Source organism: Oreochromis niloticus, linkage group LG7 (genome assembly GCF_001858045.2).
Source record: "Oreochromis niloticus isolate F11D_XX linkage group LG7, O_niloticus_UMD_NMBU, whole genome shotgun sequence".
In the NCBI taxonomy this organism is placed as follows: Eukaryota; Metazoa; Chordata; class Actinopteri; order Cichliformes; family Cichlidae; genus Oreochromis; species Oreochromis niloticus.
Window position 1 is genome coordinate 61,268,285 of NC_031972.2, and position 15,373 is coordinate 61,283,657.

At 42.6% G+C, this 15,373-nt stretch overlaps 1 protein-coding gene across 30 annotated transcripts in view; it reads left to right on the forward strand.

Annotated features, from left to right (window-relative positions):
* The window catches only part of mical3a (microtubule associated monooxygenase, calponin and LIM domain containing 3a), a 78,205-nt gene that overhangs the window by 38,693 nt on the left and 24,139 nt on the right, over nt 1-15,373 (forward strand). For 21 of the 30 annotated variants that reach the window (XM_025908714.1, XM_025908718.1, XM_025908715.1 and 18 more), the window contains 21 exons: nt 121-378; nt 1,006-1,121; nt 1,477-1,603; nt 1,753-1,846; nt 2,525-2,672; nt 4,355-4,551; nt 4,741-4,859; nt 4,984-5,046; nt 5,221-5,397; nt 6,252-6,347; nt 6,647-6,730; nt 10,446-10,556; nt 11,080-11,142; nt 11,326-11,439; nt 11,568-11,672; nt 12,039-12,152; nt 12,389-12,490; nt 13,514-13,618; nt 14,005-14,191; nt 14,838-14,932; nt 15,060-15,153. In XM_025908714.1, the coding sequence (XP_025764499.1) occupies nt 121-378; nt 1,006-1,121; nt 1,477-1,603; nt 1,753-1,846; nt 2,525-2,672; nt 4,355-4,551; nt 4,741-4,859; nt 4,984-5,046; nt 5,221-5,397; nt 6,252-6,347; nt 6,647-6,730; nt 10,446-10,556; nt 11,080-11,142; nt 11,326-11,439; nt 11,568-11,672; nt 12,039-12,152; nt 12,389-12,490; nt 13,514-13,618; nt 14,005-14,191; nt 14,838-14,932; nt 15,060-15,153 (2,569 nt within the window). The remainder of the gene's footprint in view (nt 1-120; nt 379-1,005; nt 1,122-1,476; nt 1,604-1,752; nt 1,847-2,524; nt 2,673-4,354; nt 4,552-4,740; nt 4,860-4,983; nt 5,047-5,220; nt 5,398-6,251; nt 6,348-6,646; nt 6,731-10,445; nt 10,557-11,079; nt 11,143-11,325; nt 11,440-11,567; nt 11,673-12,038; nt 12,153-12,388; nt 12,491-13,513; nt 13,619-14,004; nt 14,192-14,837; nt 14,933-15,059; nt 15,154-15,373) is intronic. The other 9 variants (XM_025908742.1, XM_019361914.1, XM_019361915.1 and 6 more) reach the window with 7 other exon arrangements.

The following is a 15,373-nucleotide window of genomic DNA, read 5'->3' on the forward strand; positions in this document are numbered from 1 at the left end:
GAAGTTATATATGAAGACAAAGATCTTAACTTTCAATTGGGGAAATCTTTTCCTTTTATTTATTTTTTAATTATTTTTTCATGTTAGCACCGCTTCTTATCTCACCTGTTTCTCCTGCAGGACTATGCAGACACAGAGCTTTTGCTGTCCAGAGCCAACGTAGACCAGGCTGCCTTGCTGTCTTATGCACGTGAAGCTGCAGATTTTTCAACCAACCACCAGCTGCCCACACTGGACTTTGCCATCAACCATTACGGCCAGCCTGATGTAGCAATGTTTGACTTCACCTGCATGTATGCTTCAGAAAATGCCGCCATGGTGCGCCAACGCAATGGGCACAAGCTGCTAGTGGCGCTTGTTGGCGACAGCCTGTTAGAGGTAAGCGAAATGACAGAAGACTTTGACGATGAATTGTGATCGACTCTTTCTTTTCTTGTGATGGGACTTCACTAGAATAACTGAAAAATTTACTGTGTAAAAATGTCGTACTGGCCCTTCATGTAAGTCTTTCGTTGTTTTAGTTCTTCCTTCTCTGGAAAAAAATCCCAAAGTGTATTTTGTTCCGATTGGCTGCCCCTCATGTGGCTTCTGCAAACATACCCTGGTACTTTTACCAGGGTGTTTGCAGAAGCCACACGATGATTTGAGTGAAACTCGATCATCATTGTGGCTACGACATAAAGAAATCTGCTTGGAGCTGATGTTAGTACAGCACAAGAGTAGAAAAAATTGTTTGGAAACTAAGCTTTGTACTGTCTGAATCTGAGCGTTTTCCTTACTCAGATTGTGCTGATCTCATTGTTTGAAACTTTGGACACACTTCATATAAGCATCCAGCAATGCAACATATGAAAAGCATTTGTCCCCTTTAAAGATTTTCAAGAGACTGTTTTAAAATTCTTAAGATTAAGGTGTTGATTTAAAGCTCGTTTCAATCTCGGATATTTATTATAGTTTGCATATTTGACCATATTTGGGTATTGAATGTGCTTACTTTGTCTCCAGCCCTTCTGGCCCATGGGGACTGGCATAGCCCGAGGTTTCCTGGCAGCCATGGACTCGGGCTGGATGGTGAAAAGCTGGGCCCAAGGAAAAACCCCTCTTGAGGTGCTGGCTGAGAGGTGAGAGCGTGGAAACAGTAATGGGTGCACGCCAAGGCCTGTTCTGTTCTTGTGCTCATACATATCTGCACATGCCGCCACACTCTTAGATGTGCTTTCTCTTCAGGGACACCCTTTTATCTCCAAGTGCTTTACTAGGAAATGTGAGATTTCAAGCATCAGTCCCACCTCTGTTAGTACTAATAGGATAAGAGTTTCTAGTAAGGACTGAATGGAATGTGACCGTAATGTTTGGTTGTAACGCTGAGAGCAATGTGATCGCCATTTGCTACTGCATTATCACATTATACTACTGCTTTTTTTGTTACATTTCATTCAGTTAATGTCGCCCAATGGGAATGCTTTTGTTTTTTAGGGAGAGCATATACCGCCTTCTGCCTCAGACCACACCAGAAAATGTCAGTAAGAACTTCAGTCAGTACAGTGTGGATCCTACAACACGTTACCCCAACATTAGCCTCAACTTCCTCAAACCTAGCCAAGTAAGTATGAGCACTAACAAACCACAGTGCCTTTTTTAAGATTTCTTTATTAGCTTAAACCAGGTTGTGCGTTTGATGCTATTATGCAAATATTTTATTTCACAAGTGACACTTTTTTTCATGCACGAATGATCATCTTGATGTTGCAGGTGCGGCACCTGTTTGACACAGGGGAGTGCAGGGAAGTGCGCATCGAAATCGAGAATGTGATCAACTCATCAACCCCCAAGTTGGCCAGGAATGGTTTGTGTCTTTTCTGCTTGCAGATGATATGGCATAGGCTGATTGATCAGTGTAGGAGTTGCTGCAATCACTGTTGCTGAAATGTAATACTGAACTATTTTCACTCTAGACAACTGCCTGCTTGACAAGCAGTTGCAAGGTAACACAAAGCCCGAATGCATGATGTTGCTTTTCCGGGACCTTTAAAAGTTTTAACAAATTTGATGAGTCTTTCTGTATATTTATGATTGAAGTGGATACTGGAATGATGAAACCTTTTGGAGAGACTCCATGATATTTCCTTTGCATATACTAACTCGGTTATTGTTCCACTCACTCAAGCTCCATGGCTATATCGAGCATTTAAAGCCACTTGTAGCTGTTTTAAAGTTTTCATGTGAGTTCTGCATCCTTTCCTAACATCCCATTTGCATCTCTTTCTTCCTCCATCAGTAAAATCTTTACATGTCATGGTTTGTAATATTTCTCTATTGGCTGATTTAAACACTGATTCTAACATGAATGATGGGGCCCCATTGCTGCTCAGCCTTGCCTGACCCAAGGCTATGAGATTGTTCAGCAAGAGACATGTAATGCTGCCCAGAAACAGTTTGTTTCTTTCCCTGCTTAATTCAGATGCTGTTCCACCTGCAGATTTCACACCAAGCATTTAATTTTGTCTTCTTTCCCACACATCAGAATCCATAGCTCGGTCCAGTAAGCTGCTCAACTGGTGCCAGAGGCAAACAGAGGGCTACAGGAATGTTAATGTGACAGACCTCACCATGTCTTGGAAGAGCGGCCTGGCCCTTTGTGCCCTAATTCACAGATACAGGCCTGATCTCATGTGAGTATCTAAAGAAAAAGCATCCAGAACACGGAGACTGACATTTCATAGATGGAAAGTTGTTTTTTGTTTTTTTTCCTCCCCCAGTTTGTGAACTTGTACAAACCTTGCCAAGTATATCCCATTGTGGTTTCAAAGAAAGGACTGAAACTGCTTCGTTGGCCCAGAATGACTGGTCTGCCGTGTTTATGTGTTTGCTGGTTGCAAATGATGTTTACTGCCTGGTTGGGACCTTGTATATCATTGTAAATGAGGTGACAGCCACCAGTTAAAATACCCCCATGGGTCTCCTATGGCTGAGATGTCCTCATTTCCCCCCTCTTCTCCCACACACAAGCATACATGAACGCTCTGCTCACCCTCACATACAATATAAATAACGCAATCTCCATCCACAATGCCTAATGTGGTTTGCTATCCTCTGGAGACTACATGGCAATTAACATTTTAAGCTATTAGAGTGTTTCTCCTGCCCGACCTTTACAAAGTAGGGTAGCAGTTGTTCTTTGCTGCTACTGATGAGCCAGAATGATGAGTGAAGGAACCTTTGGAAAACTGCCGTCATGTGTATTTGTGTAAATGATGGTTAAGATGAATAATGGAGCTCCCACTCAGGCTTGTTGTGATGTTGTAATGCATTTAAATGGATGCTGTTTGCAGCTGAGATGTATTGATGTGCCATGTTAATGGTATCTTCAGCTGCGGTAATGAGGACATTTACGGTAATACTTTCCACCACGTGGACAGTAGCCTGCTTTACACGAGTGCTTCATCATTAGTGTTTGTGGTTTATTTCCAGTACAGCTAAAGCTGCAGGACAGTTGTGGCTTTTTTTTTTTCTTTCTTAAATGTTGCTGATTCATCACTAACTGTGGGATACTTGAGAGAGAGAGAAGATTTTTAGTACATCGACAGGAAAAAGAAAAAGAAACCAAACAAACATGCACACTGCGGGCACATCAGTCCATACAACTCTACTTAAAAGTATTATCAATCTAGATCGTGCATAGGGGGTCCTGGGCCTCAGCATCCTCACTTCTCTGATAAAAAGCAGTCCATTTTCCCCATTTTCTAGTAAAGATTTCTTCTATTGATCTAAGACTAAAGGTCAGCTTATCTGCAGTCAACATATTTGTTTTTTTTGTTTGTTTTTATTTCATCTTTTCTTAAAGCTGCTATAAAGTCTGTAAACAATTTAAGAATTTTGTTAAGCTCTGTAGAACTTTCTGCTCATTGATTTTTGTTTTACAGCCCACAGCCTTATTGTTTTGATTTGGTTCACCCTTAACTGTTCTTGCATTGTTCTTTGCAACCACTAACAGTTTTCAGCTAGCTCAAGAACACAACGGACAATTTAGCAGCATTAAAGCCAGATACTTTTACTCAACAGTTGATTTAGAACAGAAAAAATGTGACCCGTTTTTGGGTTTGAAAAATAAATTATTGCAATTCTTTTTTCTAAATGAAACTCTAAGAGCACATTGTAATTGTGGTTTAATTGGACCTTTTCAAGTGTAATTTATGACTGCAAGGATCAAGCCCTTATATTTTTGATATGTAATATACTTTTGTAGTTCAAGCACCTTCAGCCCCATTCTCTTAGTTTGCATGTGAGATGAATGCTTGGCATCACTACTTGCCTCTCACTGTCTGTGGTCTCTCTTCTGTCTTTCTGTTCTCAGTGACTTTGATTCTCTGGATGAACGAGACCAGGAGAAGAACAACCAGTTAGCGTTTGACGTGGCAGAGAGGGAATTTGGCATCTCACCATGCATGACGGGCAAGGAGATGTCCTCTGTGGTGGAGCCAGACAAACTCTCTATGGTCATGTACCTCAGTCAGTTCTATGAGATGTTTAAGGACACAGTGCCACCTGGAGGTGAGAGATGGTGCTACAGTGGGGGGTTTTATTCTGTTATTTTCTTTTGGGAGACATCGTGACGATCTCTGATCAGAAGAGTCATTTACTCAACAACAACAACAACAACAACAAAAAGTATAATCTTGAAAGAACTTTAAATTGCTATTTTCTGTTAATGTTGTTCGTTTTTCATGGATATCTGTTCAGATAACCAAAATCTGAGTCCAGAAGAGAAGGCTGCGTTGATATCGAGCACCAAGTCTCCCATATCTTTCCTTAGCAAGCTGGGCCAGAGCATAGCAATCTCCAGAAAACGAAACCCCAAGGTCAGTGTCTGAAAAATGCCAATATATCTTACTTCTTCCTAAAGCAACAAAATCAGCATTTCATCGTTTGTTTATTTAACTTTTTTGCTGAGGGGGAAAATAGCACATGACTTTTCTTTAACAGGACAAAAAAGAGAAGGATTTAGACGGTTTGGGGAAGAGAAGGAAAACCAGCCAGTCTGAAGATGTGAGTAATTCTGACAGCAGAGTGTCTCAGATGTTGATCTTGTGATTAGTGATTAGTGCTTGAGCAGTCTAGCCAACCAGAACCAACTAATCAATCCCACTAGACTCGCAGTGATTGCCAAAAAAAAGTTTAGGTGTTTTGTTGTTTTTTCTTCCCCTGACTACTTTCCCACAGGAAGAGTTATCGAGGACCAGTCGTGACGACAGGCCATCTGTTCCTGCTGTCCTGTCGGAGAGAAAAATGGATTCTGCTGCTGTGGGGAACAACAACAAAGTGAAGGTCATGGCCACCCAGCTGCTTGCTAAGTTTGAGGAGAATGCTCCCACTCAGCCTACAGGACTCAAACGACAGGTATGGAAGAAACTGGTCGTCTCATTTTGTGGTTTTACAGCTGGGGGTGGTGGAAATGAGGATTCAGCCACAGGGAAAAGATGCAGAAGCTTACTGGATGTTCTAGGAGCTGCGGTTATATTTGCACACTGACTGTGTTTGTTTGGTTTTTTTCTTAAATCAGCATTGTGATGAACATGTGTATATCATGCTTCATGACATGACCTGTAGTTCACTGTTTTAATGAGCTGAGGTCCTGCATGCTTATGTTGGTCAGGCTCTGTATTGTTCCCGGGACATGTGGGCGGACTCACAGTGCTGACTGGGCTTGGAGGGCTTGGGTGAACTGGTTCGCAGTGGTCTGGATTTCTTGCCACTGATGACCAGCAGAGCAGTGGGAGGGAGAAGAGTGCTTTTGAAACAGTAGACAATAGTGCTGGCGGAGAGAAGGGCAAACCCTCAGCTTTTGTTTTGTAATTGTTTTGGAAAAGCTTCTTCTGATTTGTGTGCCGCTGGAATCTATGAAGATTGCAGATAAGGTCCTAAAAGTCTTGTAAGAGTAATGTTTTTTTTAGGTAATGATTTTGTTCTTTTATTTACATTCTGCGTGACATTTACTGTGCATTGTCTCTATAAATATTGCCCACGTTCACCCCACATGATACACTTATGATATCTTGTCATTTCCTTATCTTTTCTGAAGACATATTTTCCTACTGCTGTGACTCCACTCATACATGATTCACTTCCTTCTTTCTGTTGTTCTCTCCTTGGTTTCCACCCTCATTATGGACCATTTCACGATGCCTTGCATGGTTATTCTGGCCCTTTAATTGGCCACGCTCGCTGTCACTCATCTTTAACTGACAACAAAGGGGGACTCACTGCCCAATCTGGACCGTCTTTTGCTCCCTTCCCCACCCCCTGTGAAAGAGCCAGTGCGTCTGGCACCTGTCCCAGCATGGAGAAAGGTAAACATTAGCCCTGTAGAGACTAACAGCTAGACTAGTGGGGAAAGCCGCTTTGTGTTGAGCTGTCGGACCCTGAGCCCACTTTGCAGTGGGCAGACTTGAGATCTGTTGTGTGAGATTTGGAGAAACTAACACAGTAGCTTGTGTACAAAACTGTGTGACTGTTTAACTTTCCAGTCAGATAGCTGCGCAGTTTCGTGTGTGTGCGTGTTTGTTTGTTTGTTTGTGTCCAAGAAAGATGGAATTAGAAGTAGAAAAGTAGCGTCGCAGTCATCCTTGCTTCTCCTGTCTTGGTTCAGAGACGCACACAGCAGCAGGAGAAGCTGAGCATTCGGTACAAAGAGATGATCAAGTGTCAGACGTTGCCCAGCAGAGGGGAACAGGTATGGTTAGCAGCTAGCTATGGTTAGTTATTTAGTTATGTAGCCTCCCCTTCTTAAATACATTGGTGTTTTGGTCTAGAACAGGGCTGTCGAACTCCAGGCCTCGAGGGCCGGTGTCCTGCAGCTTTTAGATGTATCCTTGATCCAACACAGCTGATTTAAATGGCTAAACGACCTCCTCAACATGTCTTGAAGTTTTCCAGAGGCCTGGGAATGAACTAATCATGTGATTCAGGTGTGTTGACCTAGAGTGAGATCTAAAACCTGCAGGGCACAGGCCCTCGACCCCCTGGAGTCCAACACCCCTGGTCTAGAAGCAAGTGGAAGAGAATGTAGCCTCACCAAGCAACACATGACTGTTTTACAATAAAATTATTGATGGAAATCATCCACTGAGAACCAGTATAATATAAGCAGTTTTCATTTAATCACACAAAACCTTCCCAGTTATTTCACTTTCTTAAAAAACATATATATTTGTGTATTTTGTTTGGTAGTTTATTTCTACACAGCTGCATACAAAGGCCATAGAAACACGGTCGTCCTTTGTGACTTAGTAAGATTTAACCTGCACGAGTGCAACTGCAAAAAAAGAAAAGGAATGCACGACTTTTCTTATCAAAAGCAATTTATTTGTAAAGGAAAAATAGTTTAAAGACAAGTTTTTAGTATTCTTTGTTTTTGTTGTCACAGATGGAGAAATGCAACTCTACATGGAGGCAGTTCTGCACTCAAACTGTCCTCTTTTTATTTATAGTTAATAATATACTAAAAAGAATAGTGAAGTTTACTTTCAATTAAAAAAAAGTGTGCTTCAAAAATATAACGTCTCTATAAATATGCAAATTAACATAAATGAAAACCAATGTTTATAAATAATAGCATATAAAATATAACCGTTAAAAACACCTATGACGTCAGTCTTTCCGCTTGTTGCTTTTTATTACTGTTCTTTATTTACACCTTGTCAGTGATTGGCTGGACTCTGTAGCCTTCAGCGCTGCCTTCATTCTTCATGGCAGATTCAACACAGTGCTGGAACATTCCTTAGAGATTTTGGTCAATATTGACACGATAGCGTCACACGGTTGCTGCAGATTTCGCACCTATGATGCGACGCGCCCGTCCCACCACATCCCGAAGATGCCCATCTATTGAGATCTAGTGACTGTGGAGGCCATGCAAGAACTATGAACTCATTGTCATATTCAAGAAACCGGTTTGAGATCTCCGTTCATATTGTCATGCTGGAAGGAGCCAGCATGATAATATGGGGCACTGTGGGCATAAAGGGTGTCCATGGTCAGCAACCATACTCAGGTACACTGGGGCATTTTAAACAATGCTCAGTTGGTACTAAAGGACCCAAAGAGTGCCAAGAAAATATCCCCCATGTCTATATACCATCACCAGCCTGAACCGTTAGTACAAGGCTGTACTTTCATGGTGTTGAAGTCAAATTATGATCCTACCAGCCGAATGTCACAACTCATCAGACCAGGCAACATTTTTCTGATCTTCTATTGTCCAAGTTTGGTGAGTCAGTGCAAAGTGTCCCGTTCGTAGCTGACGGGGGGGCACCCGATGTGCTGGCCCATTTGCTCCAAGGTTCGGTGTGTGGTTCATTCTGAGATGCTCTTCTTCATACCTTGTGTGTAATCAGTGGTTATTTGAGTTTCTGCTGCCTTCCTGTCAGCTCCAAGCAGTAGGGCAGGGCAATATGGCCAAAAATATTTATCACGATATATATTTGAAAATAACGATATAACTGACGATATAATTGATGCGAGACAAAATACTTTACAACTCCACAACTTTATTAGTGCAAAAAAACTCCATCAGTGTATTTTCACTTAAACAAGCAGCTGTTTTTATGTCATTAAAGCAATATAAAAATTTAACAGTGCAAATGCAAATTCCTCACTGACAGTTTAACCAAAAGGCATTTCCAGTGGAAACTGGCCGACATATCCTCAGCGTAACCATGTATAACATCCACAACACTTAAAGAGGTTATACACACACAATACGGTAATATTATGTTGAAGCACAGTACGTATCACTGCGCGAGGCTCCTGACTACAATCCATCAAGCAGTGCAGCTTCGTAGCTTTGCAGAGTCGTACTAAAACATTTTTGAGTGCTGTCTACCACATAAAATCATTTCGAGGTCAGTAAACACAACCAGAATTCATACATAAAGCGCACTGGGTTTTTTTTCAGAAAATTGAAGGATTGATTTTAAGTGTGCCTTATTTTCCAAACAACACGGTAATAACGACGGCCCGCTAGCATGCGCTACCAAAAAGTGTGCTTTGGTGTGTATCTGACAGACGACAGCCAAACCAGTTCCACACCACTGAAGTTGCAGCATTTTTACAAACCAGTTCTGGTTCATCCGTTTCATTCAACGATCCGCTTTCGCCCTTCTCATTCTCCGTCGCCACCATGTGTGTATGAAATCAAAGGCACTGCGCATGCGCGTTTTACCCATATTCTATCACGATATTTCATTTTCTTGTCATTGCCTAACATTATACCGGTATTACCGTGGGCGGTATGATATGGCCCAGCCCTACCAAGCAGTCTGGACATTCTCCTCTGACAAAGCATTTTCACCCATCCCGCTGATTACTGGATGGTTCCTCTCTTTCAGCCCATTCTCTGTAAACCCTAGAGATGGTTGTGAGGGAAAATCCCAGTAGATCAGCAGTTTCTGAAATACTCGGACCAGCCTGTCTGGCACCAACACCCATGCCATTTTCAAAACCCTTTCCTTCTGCATTCACATGCTCATTTTGAACTTCAGCAGGTAGTCTGGACCACGTCTACATGCATAAATGCATTGGGTTGTTGCCATATGTGTAGCTGATTCTTGTTAACAAAGTGGCCGCTGAGTATAGTTGGCTGGCCTAACTCAGGTCGACAGAGCACCATTAACTGCCAGAATCAGTTTCCCCTTGCTGACGCCTGCTGAAGTTGTCTTTTTCTTGTCTCTTTACTAGATTAGGCATTCACATCACAAGCACTGATTTAAGGCCTCAAATTCTCCTGTTTAAAGAGATTTAATTCACTGCTGTTTTAAAATTCCCTCTCAGTACACAGCAAGTCCCCAGTTGCTGAGTAAATTAGTTGAAAGTCGATTGGAAAGACTGTAAATAATCTTGATAATCCCAAGTACTTCTCTACGGAGAGTGTTTGGAATGGAAATGTTTCAGAAAGTCGCTCTTATATGCTACGCAGTTTGACGTTTTAATTGTCAATATTGGACAATTTTTCCATGCCAAACTTTATTTTGAGGTTAGTTAGAAAAACCACTGTAGCATATTTCAACTATCTTTCTTTTTTTAGGCCTTTTTCCTTATGCAGAGTGAGAGAGTGTGTGTGTGTGTGTGTGTGTGTGTGTGTGTGTGTGTGTGTGTGTGTGTGTGTGTGTGTGTGTGCACCAGGCTTTGATTGGGTTGTTGTGTGACTAAGCCTAACAAAGTGAAACTACACTAATTCTATTAACTACTTCTTAGTCATATGTATAAGCTGCTACAAATGTAACCTTTTTATTCTTACAGGTTTTGTAAAGCACTATAATATCTCAGTGCAGTGTGAGATGTGATAAGTTGAAGTTCAACCATATTTACGTTTAGCAGCAGCTCACCTATTATTTTTTTTCTTCATCATCGTCATCATCATCTGCTGCTCCTGCCCCTCATCTCTCAAGGCCAGAAGTGGCGCAGACCAGCTGTACAGCTCGGGCTCTCGGAGCTGCCCAAAGAAAACCATTCTGCTCCCTTCTTCCTCCTCCACTTCCTCGCTCTCTCTCCACTCAGAGGTGACACGCAGTCTGCCGTCTGTGTCTGTTTGTGTCTTTCTGTCTTTGGCCACAAATCCATGGCCGACCCATTTCATATCCCCTTACTCTCCTGCTCTAATTATGTGTCCCGAACCCCTGATTTGGCCTCTGCAGTTTGTAGCATAGATGAAAACAAAATGCTGTGTTTCCTCAAGAGAACTTCCTTGAGGGGTTCAGTCTTGTTTACTTCCCTTGTGAGTGGGTAGTGTCTGTTATTATCAGAGTAGTAGCTTGTTTTCATGCTGACTGGTATATGTTGTTGGGGCGTGATGGCTTGTAAACATATAGCCTCAGGAGACCTGGGCTCATTTTGATTTATTGTCAAGACTCTGTCAGGGTGCCTGCATTACACGCTGTTCTTTAAATGATAGTCAGCAACTGTGTTTTATGCTTGTGTCTGTGCGCTCGGTGCCAACCAAAGTGTTAATACACTGTGTGTGTGTGTGTGTGTGTGTGTGTGTGTGTGTGTGTGTGTGTGTGTCTGCTCATTTCTGTCTTCAAGCATGAATGTAAAAGTCTGGAAGAAGAGGAACTTGAATACTATGAGAGGCCTCTGGCACATGGGGTAAATGACCGGCAGCATTCATAGTCGTCTTGCCTCTGCCGTTTCTGTTTCAGTGGTTACTCAGATTGTGGCTCGAGTATCTGTAATAAGCTGTTTTAAAGAAAAAATGTCAACATATTAAACAAGTCGCTCATTAGCTCCACCAAAAGAAATCATCGCGTCTCAACTGAGCTCCCTTGACAGGAGTGGATGCCACTGCACCCAACTGACCCAGGACCCATTCACATACCTGGTATACAGGAGAGGGCTGACCGCTTAATCTCCAGGTTTAAAGGCAAAGCTGATAAACCACCAAAGGTGAAAGCTGTACATGAAAATTGCGGTTTCTAAGTGTTTTATTTGCCTGATTTTGTAGCCTACATCCAACAAACCACGCTATTAGTATTCGAGGCTAATTGTCACCCCTCCCCCCCCCCTCCCTGAAGCCTACGAAAAAGCCGTCCCCTTTCTTTTTAGAGCAGTGGTACATGTCCCGAGGCCTGACTGGGGCTCCTGGTTCACCACTCTTCTCTCTTGACTCTGCCAGAAAGGTTCATTTTTATTTTTTATTTCTTGGATGCTGTGGACTGAGACTCAACCTGTGGCATGTCAGGAAACTTAGCACTCATAGAAAGGTTTTTGCTACTAACAGTAATTAAAGGCTCACTTAATTGTTGCCAATTGATGCTTAAGTATCTCATATCTGTTGTTTTTGTGCTAAATACACTCGCTAACTAGAGGAAATTGCTTTCATTGTTTATTTACTGACTGCATAAATGAAAGGCTTGTCAGCCTGAATTTGAGAACAATGACAAGCAGACTATGGCTTTTACCACAATGAAAAGGAGATTTCATATTTAGCAACAGTATAATCTACATGTTCCTCACCATACGTCCCTTTGGTGATTTCTCTGCAGAAGCCAGCAAAGCCTCTGGACTCTGATGGCCAAATGCCCTTGTATGTGCTTAGTATTCAGGAGAGGGCTGATCAGCTTGCTTTACAATTTGAGGGCAAGCCAGTCAAACAACAGGTGACTCGAACTATCAACACAGATGGATGATTACAGGTCTAAATATTTGTACATTTTTAACAAAAGCACTTTTTTGGGTCAACTTTATGTGTCACCTATGTCTGTAACTGACTCTAGAGGAAAGAGGCTATTTTTACAGAATAAGTAGTAAATCATAATATCTACTCAGTTAAATACATCCTTCTTTAGATTTACTTTAACTTCTAATAACTCTCCTCTCTCCCTCTTCGGTGGAGCCTAAGAAAAAGCCATCACGTTTTTTTATGGAACAGTGGCACCTGGCCAGCCCCCAGAGTCCCCCTGATTCTCCCCCCACCACCTCTGACACCTTGAGACAGGTAGCCATTTTATGCCTGGAAGGAATGGCGTGTCGTGGCGCTGACACACTAAACTTGCACTTGGCCTGTCAGGAAGATGATGCACCTCACTTTCCAGCACAAGTCGCTTAACGTGATCTCACCTGATGTTTGCTTGAAAGTCTGGCTGCTTGTTCAGAAATGCGAGCAAACTCATTTGTTTAGCACGTTTGCTGTGATTAGTGAGCGCGAGTGATCCGTCACTGGATCTGAACAGATATTAAAGTAATCTTAGCAGAACTCTGTTATAATTCCCACGCTTATTTGTACTCAGTAGTTGTTTTGGATCGTAAGAGCAGCTTGGCAGCAAAAATCTCATCTAGCGTAATTCCCATGTTGACGAGCCAACTTTCAATTTAGCAGAGCGGTGCACAGTAATAGTTTTCGTGGCTTAGGTTTGCCACATGCTACGGTCGACCTAGATTCTTCCCTTTTTAAAGCTCTTTGAGGTTTCATAGATTGAAATCTAATCCTGGTGTAGATTAATTCAGAATTAAACCCAAAGATGGTCTCATATGCCAAACACTTGCTGAATTTGGGAATTAGCAACGCAGCTTTGCAGATTTTTACTGCTTGTTTATATTTACAGTGTGGCGGATAATAGAGTGCAGCATGAGTGACTTTGTGTGTGCAAGTGAATAAAAACTGCATGACTGCTTTACCCGAGTTGTCTAAACACTGCGATAGTTGATCGTTTTCCAAATCCAGTAATGCTCTTGGGTAGTAAACCCAACATGAAACTTTTGAGCTTTTTCTCGGGAGCTGTGTTTGCTGCTTTTGGTGGAGCCTCACACATGTTTAAACACTCGGTCAATCCAGCGTGCAAACACTTCCTTTGTCTTGTGTAAATTCCCTGTTAGACACCGTTGTTTGCCTGCTGTGTTTGAGCACTTGTCGCACACACACCTCTTCCTTCTGTTTTTCACGTTGTTTTTCATCCATCATTTCTAATGTTTGTCCACCTGTCCTCTTATTTTTGTTTCTTTCTCTCATTGCTGTTGATAGCAGTATGTAAGGATGTACACAGGGGGCGTTAGCTCATTGACCGAGCAGCTAGCCAGTCAGCTTCAGTCTCCCAAGCCCACACATGTACCTGAAAAGAGGGATTTGGTAAGCACTCGGGTTGTAGAGTAGAAGGCATGTGGCTACACAGATCACTGCAGCGCTTCCCAGAGAGTGTGGTTTTGCACATTGTGCTGCTTTTACCACATTTTAACTTCCTTCTCTCCCGTAGCTGCAGAGTGTGTTTTCCCAACGAGTTCCTGTAATTTGGACTGCTGCTCGACTGCAAGCATCCCTCTCTCACTAATGAATAACTTTTGAATTGCTGTATTTTGGAATCATTAGCTTGTAAATAATACCAGTATCCTTCAAACATTTGTAGTGACCTGATGTAAGCGTCTGGCTTGAGAATAACTTTCTCCTTGCGCCTCAGTTTGAACGTTTCTCTTCATTTATGAATAAAGATTGATTTTTTTTTTTTCCCCCTCTTGCAGGGCTCGCTCAGGAAAGAATTCCCCGTCAACATCGGAGGCAGCGATGTTTGCTTCTTCTGCCGAAAACGTGTGTACGTGATGGAAAGGCTGAGCGCCGAGGGGAAGTTCTTCCATCGCAGCTGTTTCAAGTGCGACTACTGCGGCACGACTCTACGACTGTCCTCTTATGCGTTTGACGTGGAGGACGGTAAGCTTTTGAAGTGGTTTCAGCCCCACATGTGCTTACGTTCCATTAACTACAAAGTGAAATAGACTGAAATTGTCTTGAGTACAATATAATGACTAAAGTGTAAAGCCGTAAAGATGATTGTTGGTTTGAAGACATACAATCTAGAAATGATTTTGACTGTGTGCATGTTTGCTGCCCTCCTGTGGTGTGATCACACCACGGCCTCGCAGCCTTTTTTTTAACCAAGGAATGCAGCAGAGCCATTTTCTGATTCAAAAAATGAAGTTACAGCCACACAATCTTTCAAAATGTATTGGTTTTAAATATGTAAAAGACAGCTGTAGGAGATTTTTGCAGCAACCCCCACCTCGGGCTCAGTGCAGTCTTATGATTCCATATTTTTCCACGCTGGGAGGTGTCTATTGTGCTCAAGGACAGGCAACAGATTGTTCAGTGAGACAGAGTAGCTTTTTCACAGTCAGCTGTGGGAACAGAACCTCCTGATTTTTCTGAATGCACTTGAGACAGAAAGGAATTGTTTTTTCCTACAGAATAGATGCAGCCCACAGACTCCGTGAGGTGAAATTTGCCAAATGTGTACTGTGCCGTATGTATTTATTTGTGCATTTAATGTATTTGCGTATGTGCTGGGTGTCTCCTACAGGAAAATTTTACTGCAAGCCCCACTACTGTTACCGCCTGTCTGGGTACGCTCAGAGGAAGAGGCCTGCTCCCTCTGCTGCTCCAGTCACAGCCAAGGTCCATATTTTTATTTACTTAAAGAAATCCTGGTGGAAATCAGGATCTGGCCAGAAAATATGTTCTGAGAGTGCTTTCATATCTCCGATAGCGCGGCTGATGTTAAAATCATTTGTGTCATATGCAGGAGAATCAGACCCCCCAAACAGCTACTACGACTGTGGATGCTCCTGGAAGGGCGATGGCAGCAGCTGCCCCCTCGGCTGACCTCCAACCCTCAGGTACTCGACTTTCCTATCTAGCTGTGGCGGCTGCGCCCTGGCGTCTGGCCGTGGGTGTGGGAGTCCAGCTAGGCACCCTCCGCCGCACTCTCTCCTGGACCTGCCACCAGGTGGCACACAACCCCTTAGATTCTCCCTTCCTGTTTACCTACTGCATCTACCTCTTCTGCTGTTTCACCATCAATGTCCTGCTCAGCCTCCTCTAGCATGACTTTTGTGT